The 13,421-nt window shown below is 42.9% G+C and overlaps 1 protein-coding gene across 2 annotated transcripts in view; it reads left to right on the plus strand.

The window, feature by feature from the left end:
- The first annotated feature begins 629 nt into the window (after window positions 1–629).
- The window catches only part of LOC139559722 (zinc finger SWIM domain-containing protein 5-like), a 46,030-nt gene continuing 33,238 nt past the window's right edge, over window positions 630–13,421 (plus strand). The window contains exon 1 of one of the 2 annotated variants that reach the window (XM_071375977.1): window positions 630–1,156. In XM_071375977.1, the coding sequence (XP_071232078.1) occupies window positions 667–1,156 (490 nt within the window). In that variant the 5' untranslated portion in view covers window positions 630–666. The remainder of the gene's footprint in view (window positions 1,157–13,421) is intronic. The other variant, XM_071375976.1, reaches the window with a different exon arrangement.

A 13,421-nucleotide genomic window follows, 5' to 3' on the forward strand; every position in this document is an offset into this window, starting at 1 on the left:
TTTGAGCATTAAAAATCATATTTCCCCTAACCCCTAAACCTACCCCTAACTTTTAACCTAACCTAACCTTCACCCCAAAAACCCTAACCTTAACCCCAAAACCCTAAACCTAACCCTTAAGCTTAACATAGCATTTGAACAAATTCAAGACCTGAAACAAGTCCTGCCATTCAAAAAAGTTACTATTTTCCTACCTTTTCAGGACATTTGGGTGAATTGTTAGAACATTAGGGTACACATAATGTAGGACAACAAGTACACACACACACACACATATAAAGAGGGGGGTAGCGGTGGTGCGTTGTCAGTGCGGTATTGCCATGTGATTGGGGAGTGTTTGTTATTGGTGGTGACGTTAAAACCCCTCAACACCCAGACCCCTTCTTCGGTTTCCACTAGATAGCACAGCCACAAAGTCAAAATTGGCTATCGTAAAAAATCTGAAAAACAAACATTACTTTTTTTGGTCTTAATTAAAGGTTAGGGTTCGGCATATGGTTAGCAGTGTGGTTAATGTTAGGGTTAGGTTTAAAATCACATTTAAGAAGATAAATTGTATAAATGGGCGGGGTTTATAACTTTGTGGCTGTGGTAACTTGTGACGACCTCCTCTCGGTTGTGCGATTCTGAAGCTGGTCGCCGGTCCTCAGTGTTTATCTGGTCGTCATGGCGGAGGGACGTGGAGAGCTACCGCCTCAGCCGCCGCTTCATCTATCTTTACCCCCGGTCAGCAAGCGACTGTGCTTGCGCCCGGCTCCCCGAGGGCCTGGTCCAGGGCCTGGTCCAGGTTTTCCGAACTCTCGGTTTCGCTGCCCGGAATCTCTATTGGACTGTGCGGCGAAGGCTGTAGCGGAGAAATGGGCCTTTGAGAGGGTGGAGGAGCGCTTCGAGCGGATCCCAGAGCCAGTACAGCGCCGTATAGTGTACTGGTCTTTTCCGAGGAACGAAAGGGAAATATGTATGTATTCGTCGTTTCAGTGCCGCGTCGCCGGCGAAGAGGGTCCGGCGGTAGGAACAGGGGCTCCCGCTGGATCCGGGGCTGTCCCTGGAGGGGTTACCAGTACGACGGGGGCAGCGGGCACCGGAGATGGACTGCCTTTCCGTCGGGGGATTCGGCTTTTAGAGACTGGTTGTGTGGAAAATGTCTTACAAGTCGGTAAGTGGAACAATCACAGCACTTTGCCCCTGTCCCTCTTCTCCTCTTACACGGCTTTTCAAATTAGTCTGTGCCCCTAACTCGATCAAGGAAGGGTAGGCTGGCATTTAGTAATGGTATAAGTTTTTCCATGAAAACAAAAGTATGGAAAACCTGGTCTATATTGAAGCAATTTTAGCATAAGCCGATATTATTTTGGTTCGGATCGAATTAAGTGAACGGTGTGATCTAGCCTACATTCAATTCAGATGGCTGGCTAGGCTACTCTGTTTCATTAGGAAGCAGGATACGTTGATCTGTATCAGCTCAGCTGCTTAAAAATTAAAGGGCTGTCAGTTGATATTGTAGCCATTCGTTAAGTTGTAACTCTATTTGTGGTTTTACGCACACGATTTAAAACGAAGTAACATATCCATAGCCCCGATATAGCATTGACTCGCTTCACATTACGCTGTTGAGTCGATTGAGCCGACCCAGCTATGTGCTGGCAACATTTCAGCACTTTTTTCCCTCCCTCGTCAAGGGCTATGGAAGGCTACCTACCCTTTCCGTGCGGGGGGGGGGGGGGGGGGTGGTCATAACGTATCTCCGTTAGCGGCAGTTTTACACTCTATATGTTACAACTCGATTATATGTCTTTATTTTTGGTAGAGGGTAGTTTATGTGAAAGACAAACATGCATATTGGATATTTTATTATAATTAAACCAACGTAAGCCGACTTGATCCAAATCCTATATCTTTTGTTTATTTGCTCGTTGGACAGGACAAAGGACTCATAGCCAATAGTAGGTCTACGGAAAATATTTACGCAATGCAAACCACGCATTTGACCCAAGTTTGGAAGTATTAATTAAAATTGTACCTTTTTGTAATTTCACAAAATAATATTTGTGCTGGGAAGCGGGAAATGTGTAGCCCCACTACTACACAATAGCTTTCCAGTTGAGATGATCGATATCCGTCTCGCATTTCCAAGGCGATCACTGCAGAATGGCAACCACTGGTTATTTTAGACAAAGGTACACTCCAGAGGCTCCTCTCTCCAACGAAATATTGTTTAATTCATGTGTCTGCCACTATAACATGTAAATGATGAAGAATTGATCATTATAATCTAAACCAATGGAGGATTTGATTGAAATGTGTTTTAGGGACTAAGCCCAATTAACATGTGGGTTTACACAGCCTGAGGACTGGAACAAGAATAAACCACGTTTTTATTGGCAAATAGGTTATAGCAGATCATCTATGTGGAAATGCTTTGATTTCATATTGTTTATGTACAGTATTACTTGACAATAATAAAAGCACAGCATATTATTATTCCATTCTAATAACATTCTAATAAAGCCTAATGTTCATCCAGGTATAAAGAAATATGATAGCCTATAGAAATATAATATCACTTAAATTATGCAGACAATGTGTGTCCAACAAGAGGCTGACCATTTGTGAACTCAAGGGATTTCTCTAATGAAATGTGTGGCAGAGTATGAAAACACAACCAATATCAGCATGGTGGAGTCTGATTTGGCATTTTGAAATAAGCTATAATGTGCCTCAAAAGAGACACTTAACAGAGTTAGCAGTAAATAATGATTTTCCCCTCAAGGTCAATACAGGCCTGTGTTTACCTTTTTATTAACCAAATGGAATGCAGGTAAATGTGATTTCTATGGCATAGATTTTTTCTCTCACTTGGTTTTTGTGTGATTTTTGTCTTTCTAACATTATCTATTTGTTTCTAACTAATGCCCAAAATATTTGGGGTACCTTAACTTTAACAGTGTTTACAGCACCGAGTCTTTCTACAAAGTACATGCATTCCTATGGTATAAACCAGCTACAAATGAGGGTTGCTTGTGTCTACAAAATATATAGGATAGTTTTCTACTTGCTCTATGTGACTGCCAGACCTAACCAGTTCCCTGTTTAAACGTACTTAGATTTTTCATAGTGTTCCTGGTTCTCCAGGCCTCGACTTGCGAGGTATGTGGGCTGTTTATATACTAACTGCTTATATGAAGCTTTGGAGAAACATGTCTTCTGTGGAACACAGACCATTTTTGTTTAGCCTTTTAGTATCCTCAGTTAGTCCAGCTTTGACGACTGGGATTTCTTCTGACTTCTTCCTTGCTTGTTTGATAGCTCAGACAGAACATGCAACTCATAGTAATCCAAAACCTTGTTACCTGCCTTGAGATGTTTAGCCAACTGTCAGGACAGGAGCAGACCTGTTGCAAGCTCTCTGCATTGCCACGTCTGGCTGGCCCACCACTCTTTCTCCCCAGAATGCAAAGGCTCACAAAATAAATGATCAGTGTTTGTATTTGAGAAATGAGTTAGTATAGGTGTGTTTAGCTGATGACAAGAATAACAGTTTGGCCCAGATACATGCCTTTGTATGGTTCATGGTAAAGTCCCTTATTGCATGTAAACTCATCATATTGCACATATTGGCCTGTGTTCATAATCTACTCAGTCAGGGCTTTAGTCATAATTAGAATAATCACAGATAGTTGTGTGTGTGTGTAATCCCCCCCCCCCATCCCCCGCACATGCCTAAGCAGCCTACTCATCGCCCCCCACGCCAGGCAGTCTGATAAAGTCCTCAGAGAGGAGGTTCCAGCTTTGAGTCGGGCTTCAGGATTATTGGGTCGTGCTTTGTTACCCAGCTGTAGAAAAAGCACTTGTTCACAGAATGGGGAGGAGGGAGGGAGGGTGTGGGGTGGTGAATGTTGTGAGCACGGTCCTCTCTCTACCTCACCATGTTGTTGCATAAAGCCCTAATAGGTTCCCTTCTTTGAAGCTTCACTGACTTCAAGTTTTAATGTCACGCGCACAAGTACCGTGAAATTCCTTTGTTGCAAACTCTAAACCCAACAATACAGTAATCAATATCAATGTAGTACTAAAAATAACAAGGTAGAACAGTAAACACACGGGAAATAACAATAAGTACACAAGAAAGTAAAGCTATATGCAGGTTCAGTTCCAATGCCATATTTACAATGTGCAGGGATACTGCTAGAGTGGTAGATACTGTATGTATATGGGTGAGGTTGCTAGGCATCGGGATGCATGGGAAAAACAGAGAAGCAGCGTAAATGAAGATTGTATGTGAGTGCATGTGTGTAGAATCAGTATAAATGTGTGTACATGTTATGTGTGTGTTGGAGTGTCAGTGTGTGTGACTGTGTAGAGTCAGTACACAAATAAAAACTAGAGTCGCTGGGCATCCCGAGTGGCGCAGAGGTCTAAGGCACTGCATCGCAGTGCTTGAGGCATCACTACAGACCTGGGTTCGATCCCAGGCTGTGATACAACCGTCCGTGACCGGGAGTCCCTTAGGGCGGCGCACAATTGGCCCAGCGTCGTCCGGGTTAGGGGAGGGTTTGGCCTGGGGGGCTTTACTTGTCTCTTCGTGCTCTTGTGGCGGGCCTGGCGCCTGCAGGCTGACTTCAGTCATCAGTTGAACAGTGTTTCCTCCGACACATTGGCGCAGCTGGCTTCCGGTTTAAGCGGGCAGGTGTCTGACACTGAGTATGGACCTTCACCTCCCGAGCTCTAAGAGTTGCAGTGATGAGACAAGATCACAAATGGATATCACGAAAAGGGGGAGGGAACGAGGCAAAGCAAAGTTTCTGCAGGATTATGCTTCGACAATTTCGCTCTTGAGATTCCTGCGAATCTGTGTGTGGCTTCTGGTCTGTAGAGAGGGTTTCAGTAAAAGGAAGTGACTGAACTCAGCCTGGTCCATTCCTAGTCATTGATGCACCTCAGCCGTGACTCAAACAGGAGTCACTCCCCCTCTTGGGTTTTTGTGTGGCGGGTGCAGGCCAAATTTGATCGTACATTTTTGGGTGGTTTGTGATTTCTTTAGAAATGAGACATTGCAAAATAAGTTGTTTTAAACAAGTCGATTCCATGTTAAATCGACTTCTCCCGTTCTGTTACACTTTGGCACTTCTACAAAATGGAAACTCTACCCATTTTACTAATAGTGAGCCCATAGTGCCTGTGTTGTTTGATGGACATGCTTATCGTACAGCCTAGTTTGTAAATCGGTGCCTGTCATATTGGATGTATTACTTAGCTATATAGTATCCATTATTTGTTTTAGATGCAGACGCCTATTCCATAGTGCCCTAATGTTTCTAGTTCTTGTCGGATTTGAGGCAGATATTCATTTGTTGCTCCTCAGTGATGTCACTACTCATAGTTAGCCCTATATATCTGAAGCCCTTTGTCTTCCCAGCGTGGTAACTGTCATCTTTGTATTCTGGGCCAAATCTTACTCAGAACCTATACAAGTTTAACAAGGGACCGCTAATTCTGAGCCGTCTCTCAACGCCCAGGCAGACAATATTTAATCAAGACAATTCATTTCATGCATGTTTCAAAGAAAATCAGTAAAACAAATCTGCTCTTTACACTTATTAGCAGTCTCAGGTTTGAAGGACACGGCCATTAAAAGCCTTTTCTGTCTCTGTCAAAGGAGGAAATTAATTTGGTCTGGGGGGGGGGGGGGGGGGCTTGAGTATGTAAATACTTTAATCAGGGGAGAGCACAAAATGTTCATTCTGATAGAGAAAGGTGAACACACACACAGGCTCTATTGTAGCTAGGCCTACACAATGTCGTTATGAAGTTGTAGGAATGTGTTATGTGAACTGTAGTGTCTGACACTGAGTACAGACCATGTAGAAGAGGGACCATGCTGACTATAGCTATCCTCTTGCATGCCACATATATTCTCCCCCAGGCCCCCAGTACTGCTGCTTGTTTCCATGTGTTACAGTGGAACTAAATGATAACCATCTACAGCACCATCCACATTCCACCCCTCTCATCTAACATGTGTTGTCTGTAGTGGTTTCATAGCAACGATTTACCTTGGGCTCTGTACATTCTCACATACTAAAAATCAATAATAAGTGACCTTGCCTTTGCTGTTGATACCCACCGCCTGCCTGGCGATACCCTCTGATTGACTTTATCAGTAATACACACTGCTCAGCACAGATCCCACGTGTCTTCAAATCAAATCACATTTTATTTGTCACGTGCGCTGAATACAACAGGTAGACTTCACCGGAAATGCTTACTTACAAGCCCTTAACCAACAATGCTGCATTTAAAAAAAAAAGTAGGTACAAAAATATTTGTCAAAAAAAGTAACACACCAAAATACCAACAATGAGGCTATATACAGGGGGTATAGGTTAGTCGAGGTAATGTGTATGTAGGTAGGGATAAAGTGACTGCATAGATAATAAACAGTGAGTAGCAGCAGCGTAAAAAGAAAGAGGTCAATGCAAATAGCCCGGGTAGCCATTTTATTAATTGTTTAGCAGTCTAATGGCTTGGGGGTAGAAGCTGTTAAGGGCTTTACGGGCCTGACTTGTGTAAGCGTGGTAGAACATGGAGCTACAGGGAGCAATGGGCTTATTCATTCCACTGTCTGTCACTGATTTGTAGCTTGCACCACATTGATAGGCTGGCTCTACCTCCTAGTCTCGGCCCAGGGGTAAGGTTTAGATATCACCTCTTCTCCACTCCTCTCTGGCTGCCGGGGCCGGGCCCCATGCACATACCTGCTGATGTGTCGTGTGTCAGTCACTAAACATGCCGCCTTTATGTGTTTTATTGGAGCTAACAGCTTGCCGTAGCGCACACATGCACTGTTCCCTGATCAAACACAAAACACAGGCTCGAGAAAATAACTGTAAAAGTTCCTATTGAAGTCATCATGCCTCTATGGTGAGCTGTTAGTTCTCACACCAGCAGGTATGTATTATACAGTTATCACAAGGTGGCTGCTGCTGCAATGTGACTCATTGTGACCAGTTTAGAGATTATTATTGAGCTACATTCAACCTCAACCGCCGGCCACGTTTATTATATCTACATGGAGCCAAAAGGTTTTCTGCCTGTTCCTGGACGAGAGACAAATGTGTAATAATGTTTGATGTGGATTTTATTTTGTATTCACGTTTGGCTGTGGTGTATCGCTGTCATTGTAAGATGAGCATACAGGGAAAGCTGCTAGACGTGAACGAGTAAGCCCACAGACAGGTCTATTGTGGCCTCATTTGGTTGTAATTGCCTAACAAATGCAAAAGAACACCAGGGATAACAAAAAGCCAAGGAATGGAAAAAGAGGTTGGGATACACAATTAAATTGAATAGAGAGCAGGGAGAGATCATCAACTCATATCCTGGGCTGCTAAAGGATTGTGCGTAGCCAAGCAAAAAATCCCAATGCCTTCCTTTCTGTCCCAGTCTTCACATTTTGCCGTAGAGTGTGGCATCTGAGCTGAGAATGTAGCATAAAACTGGGAGAGGAGGAAATGCGGCCACAGAGCAACCAGCCTCTCCCATACAAGCCTTTTATCCAGCTGAGTTTTTGTTTTGCTGGGGGGTTTTGTGGCCAGTTCACATGGAAACTTAATTTTCTCCGTCTGGACTGCAGGGAAGGATAATGTATTGAAGAAAGGGTCAACTCTCCTGCCAAAGGGTAGAAGACACAAAGAAAAAGGAGAGAGAGAGAGGCCTCTGTGCAATCAGCTATGTGTGAAACACTTTATTTTAACCTTTATTTAAGTCAGTTAAGAAGCGTGGTAGAACATGGAGCTTGTGCTCCCAGTTAAGAACAAATTCTTATTTACAATGACGTCCTACAGGTGAACAATGGGTTAACTGCCTTGTTCGGGGGCAGAACGACGTATCTTTACCTTGTCAGCTCAGGGATTCGACCCAGCAACCTTTGGGTTACTGGCCCAACACTCTAACCACTAGGCTACCTGCCCCCACTTAGCACATTTCTGATGGGGAGACAGAGGTTGTTGTTTAGATGTTTTAGCTTTAGGTGCACTTTAAGATCCTTGCTTAATTTTATTGACTCAAAATCCATTTCCAGTGTTTCACTGAATGAATGTGCTACATCTGTTTTTACTGAATATTGATCAAAACGAACAGATTCCATGCATGGTATGGCCACAAAGTAGTGGTCACATTTGCACACATTTTGTTTTCCGAAGCCACTTGATGCCCATTTGTCTGTCTGGGCTGTTTTATTAGATTCCGTCTGAGTTTAATGTCAGTATTCCCCTCATTGCTTCTTATTGAAATTCCCCTCATTGATTGAATTAGTTGTCTTTACTGGAAGCTGAAGGTATGGTTCAAGGATATCTCTACTAATGGCTGTCCATATAAATGATAAACTATGGCCCTGTCTCTGTACTTTGATTGCTCTAGAGACTGAGGAATGTGCCCTAAATGGCACCCTATACTCTATATAGTGCACTACTTTTGATTATGGCCCCTGGTCGAAAGTAGTGCACTATGTAGGGTATAGGGTGCCATTTGGGGCTCATGCCTGGGATGAGGTACAGATTGCAAGATGAACATCAAGGATATTCTCAGCCAATTAGATTTGACCTTTTAACTCTGTCCATTAGAGCTGTGTTCAGTCACCATTGTTTGTTCTGTGAGGAGGAGCAAATGGGTAAAACCATTTGAATTCAATCACTTTTTGACAGCACCCCTTTTGATTTGAACGAAACCTACATATCTATTTGCCCATTGTAGAAGTGCTCAGAAAGGGGCTTTTCGGACTTGAATGCCAAAACATTCATGTGATAAAGGTGCTCAATGTTGACCAATTTTGCATACCCCACCATACCATGAGAAATCCATGTCTTCATCACTGGAAAAGATAAACAGCTGAGATTTGATGTAATTTAAAAGCTTACAAACAGGGTTGTTTGATAATTTATTGAGGAAAAAAAGTTTAAAAAAAAATGTAATTTTGTAATCTTAAACGTCAATGATCTAAAAACCTGTGAACTCTGTGTCTCCCCCCCCATATTCGAATATGTTGCAGCTTAGACCTTAATTTACATACCCTCAGATGATGTAAAGTAGGGTCTAAAGCCCAAATAACACGGAAGGACGGCGTCAACATTTGCGTGCGAGAGTTGAGAGAGTCAATTTACATACACTGGTTAGCGTATGCCAACGTAACTGTCATGAGAATCCATAATATATAGCAGTGGTGCAAAGTACCTAAGTAAAATCATTTAAAGTACTAGTTCTTTGTGGTATCTGTACTTTACAACTTATATTTTTCACATATACTTCACTACATTCCCAAAGAAAATATTGTACTTTTTACATTTTCCCTGACAACCCAAAGAACTCGCTACATTGTGAATTCTTAGCAGGACAGGGAAATTGTGAAATTGACGCACATATCAAGAGAACGCGTGGTCGTCCCTACGGCCTATGGTCTGGCGGACTCACCAAACACAAATGCATCTTTTGTAAATAATGTCTGAGTGTTGGGGTGTGCCCCTGGCTATCCGTACATTTTAAAAACAAGAAAATGGTGCTGTCTGCTTTGCTTAATATAAGGAATTTGAAATGATCATGTATACTTTTACTTCTACTTTTGATACTGTAGTATATTTTAGCAATTTACATTTACTTTTGATACTTAAGTATATTTAAAACCAAATACTTTTACTTAAGTTAATAGAAGTAAAAGTATCTATACTTATTACTCAAGTATGACAATTGGGTACCTTTTCCACCACTGATAAACAGTTGTATTTGTTATGTTCGCTATGTAGCCCTAGTGAATTATTGTTGTGTGTTCCTTTTGACTCGCCCGTAACACGCGCTCCAGCAGGTATATTTCACTGGTCACCCCAAAGCCAACTCCTCCTTTGGCCGCCTTTCCTTCCAGTTCTCTGCTGCCAGTGACTGGAACGAATCGCAAAAATCACTGAAGCTGGAGTCTTATATCTCCCTCACTAACTTTAAGCATCAGCTGTCAGAGCAGCTTACCGATCATTGTACCTGTACACAGCCCATCTGTAAATAGCCCACCCAACTACCTCATCCCCATATTGTTATTTATTTTTTTGCTCCTTTGCACCCCAGTATCTCTACTTGCACATTCATCTTCTGCACATCTATCACTCCAGTGTTAATGCTAAATTGTAATTATTTCGCCACTATGGCCTATTTATTGCCCTACCCCCCTAATCTTACTACATTTGCACACACTGTATATAGATTTTTCTATTGTGTTATTGACTGTATATTTGTTTATCCCATGTGTAACTCTGTGTTGTTTGTGTCGCACTGCTTTGCTTTATCTTGGCCAGGTCGCAGTTGTAAATGAGAACTTGTTCTCAACCGGCCTACCTGGTTAAATAAAGGTGAAATCATAACAATAAAAAATACATGTCCTATAGGAGCCACCTAATACACCCGAGCAGTTTATAAAGAATTTAACTAGTCTCGTTCTTTTTACATAACAGTATTCTCTCTTGAAATTGGACTTCATCGAGTTTCCCAGCCATAGCCTGCCTAGGCTATATGCCTGTGATCGAAATCAACACCAGTAGGCATAACATTATTGTTTTCAAATATGTATTATTGGCACTGGCAGCATTATTACACTAAATAGACACTTTTTGACTATACATTTCACAATTGCAGATGTAACAAGCAGTCTATTTGCTTCACGTAGCCATGATTTGTTTTTGGAATGCATTGTAATTCCAGTGTACACGTGTTCGTTAACACACGGAAAAAAATAAATACCGTTTTTAGATCATTTACGTTAAAGGTGAAAAAAAAAGGTCAATTTATATATATTTTTTAAATCTTGAAATTATAACCGTTTTTAAGCTTTTAAATGATATCATACTCAACCGTTTATATTTTACAGTGATGAAGACATGGATGCCTTATGGTATGGTATGGTATGCAAAATGGGTCAACTTTAAGCCATCTCCTGAATGTTTTGGCATTCAGGTCCAGAAAGTCCCTTTTTGATGACTTTTTCCATGAGCAAACATGTATGGAAAGTTTTGTTTAAATCTAAAGTGATTCTGTCAAAAAGTGATTGAACTCATATGGATTTACACAAATGTCAATGTCACAGACCTAGGGCCGTTACAGTTCTAACTCTTCAACCTTTCAGTAGAAATTATTTCCCCCCAGACCTGAAAGGCAATGAGTAATGCTATTTGTAGTAATTTGAACAGATTTTTGATTAGAAACAGACAGTTTCCCTTTAACATTTTGTCTTACAAAACAGGCAGTTACTATTGCAATGGTCACATGTGGTGTACTGAGGGCCTTAACAATGCAGTGCTATTACTATAAACAAGACAGAAACTGCAGCCCATAGCAATTCATTGTGGAGCGCATCAGCATGATGTTCTGTAAAGCCTTTTCCTGTTGTCATAGGAAATGTCTCTTAAGTGCTTCAGCATTACAATTGCTGATAGTTAAGCGAGAGAAAAGAGAATAAAATGACAATGTGAATTATGTGGATTCCACCTCTATGGTGTTGAGTTTAATGGTAATTTGTCCAAGCCGACCGTGTCCGCTCTGAATTCATAGGTGTTCATGTGAGTGAGGTGTTTTACAGATGAAAACAGCCTATTATCGTAGAGCTTTAGAGTCTGCTAGCAACTCTACGCTAGCATCGCTCTGTTGTCAGTTTTTAGATCGACGCCAGAGACGGGGGAGTGAATATCTAGGTCTAGGTGATTCAGAGTAGTTAAAGCCAGTTCCTGTTTTTGCTTAGAAAAATGGTACTCCCTATTAAATATTAATAGCCTCCTCAAGCTAAACACTTGCCTCTCTCACTCTCTCTTCTGCCTACCGGCTCTCTTTTTCAATATGGGCTAATGACAGGCCTGTGTTTCCCTGCAGTGGCTCTGCTGATATGGCCCATTAGGCACTTGGTTCTCGCAGGCAGGCAGCTGAATGAACAGATGACTGCAGAAAAAAGGGGTGGAGGGCAGAGGAGGAGTGGGGAGAGAGGGAAGTAAAAAATAACTAAAAGGCAAATATGAAAGGCAGAGTAAATAAGCAACCTGTCACCTCCCCCACAAGTGATGACAAAAAAAGCTAAAGTGCCCCGGCGAAGGAAGCTGGCAACAGAGACACCTCATTAGGCTCCCCCAGCTCACCCTGAGACTCTGCACAGGAGGGAGGAAGTACCACACCATGCAAAGTGCAGCGGCAGACAGACACGCCAACATGTAGAGGGAGAGAGTGGACAGGACAGCCAGCTCCCCTCTCCGCCCACCCCCCCCTTCCCCACCCTGCAACATGATTCATGTGGGAAACATCTGCAGGGCTTTGTCTGGACCCCTAGCCCCCTCGCTCTCTTTTATCACCCCCTAACCCCAAGTTGCACCTCTTCCCCTCCAACTTCCCGGCTTCGCCCGGTCACTCGGCTCCAAAACAAAGGTGCTGCAGCGCAATCTGGAAATGTAATCCAACATGGCCTCTGACTGATGCCCTGCAGTGGAAGGAGACAGAGGTGGAACTTACTGGATGTGTCAGAAATAGCACCTGATTCCCTATGTAGTACACTACTTTTGACCAGGGCCTATATGTCCTGGTCAAAAGTAGTGCATTATATAGGGAATAGTGTGCCATTTCAGACGGAGCCATTGGCTTGGCTCAGTCCAACCATTTCAGATGAAGTACAGCCCCCCCTGTTATGAAACCATTATAGTGACTCCTCTGGACATTTATAAATGGTACTGGTATTCCCCTGTCATTTATACCGAACCGGTACTTGAGAACATACTCCCTCCCCTCCACCCGGGTGAGTGTGTGTGTGTGTGTGTGGTTCAATGGAGGGGATTCTGATAGTTGTCATGGTGTAACAGGATCAGTTGGCCTCCACCCCAGTGCCCTAGAGCTCCAGCCTTCCCCATACTGGGCCATTGTGGAGCTGTTAGTAGGAATGGCTGCCTGACCGTGGCTGCTGTACTGCCTCAGTGGGCCGGGCTGGGCAGAGGCCCCACTGTCTCCAGAGCATGACTCCCTTCAGAGATAAAGCTCCTAAAAGGGGGGAACCCACCCCAGCCTCAGGTCTGTAATGCCCAACCCACTACCACCAACTCAAACCCTAAACTCCTCTTACTGAGCACATAATTATTATAAAAAGCAGTAAGGCTGTTTATAAGCATAGTTACTACATTTAACCAATAAGGCCCGAGGAGGTGTGGTATATAGCCAATATACCATGGCTAAGGGCTGTTCTTAGGCACGACGCAACGCCTGGACACAGCCCTTAGCCGTGATGTATTGGCCATATACCACAAACCCCCGAGGTGCCTTATTGCTATTATAAACTGGTTACCAACGTAATTAGAACAGTAAAAATAAAAGTTTTGTCATACCCGTCTGATATACCATGGCTGTCAGCCAATCAGCAT

Source organism: Salvelinus alpinus, chromosome 30, assembly GCF_045679555.1.
Source record: "Salvelinus alpinus chromosome 30, SLU_Salpinus.1, whole genome shotgun sequence".
Taxonomy (NCBI): Eukaryota; Metazoa; Chordata; class Actinopteri; order Salmoniformes; family Salmonidae; genus Salvelinus; species Salvelinus alpinus.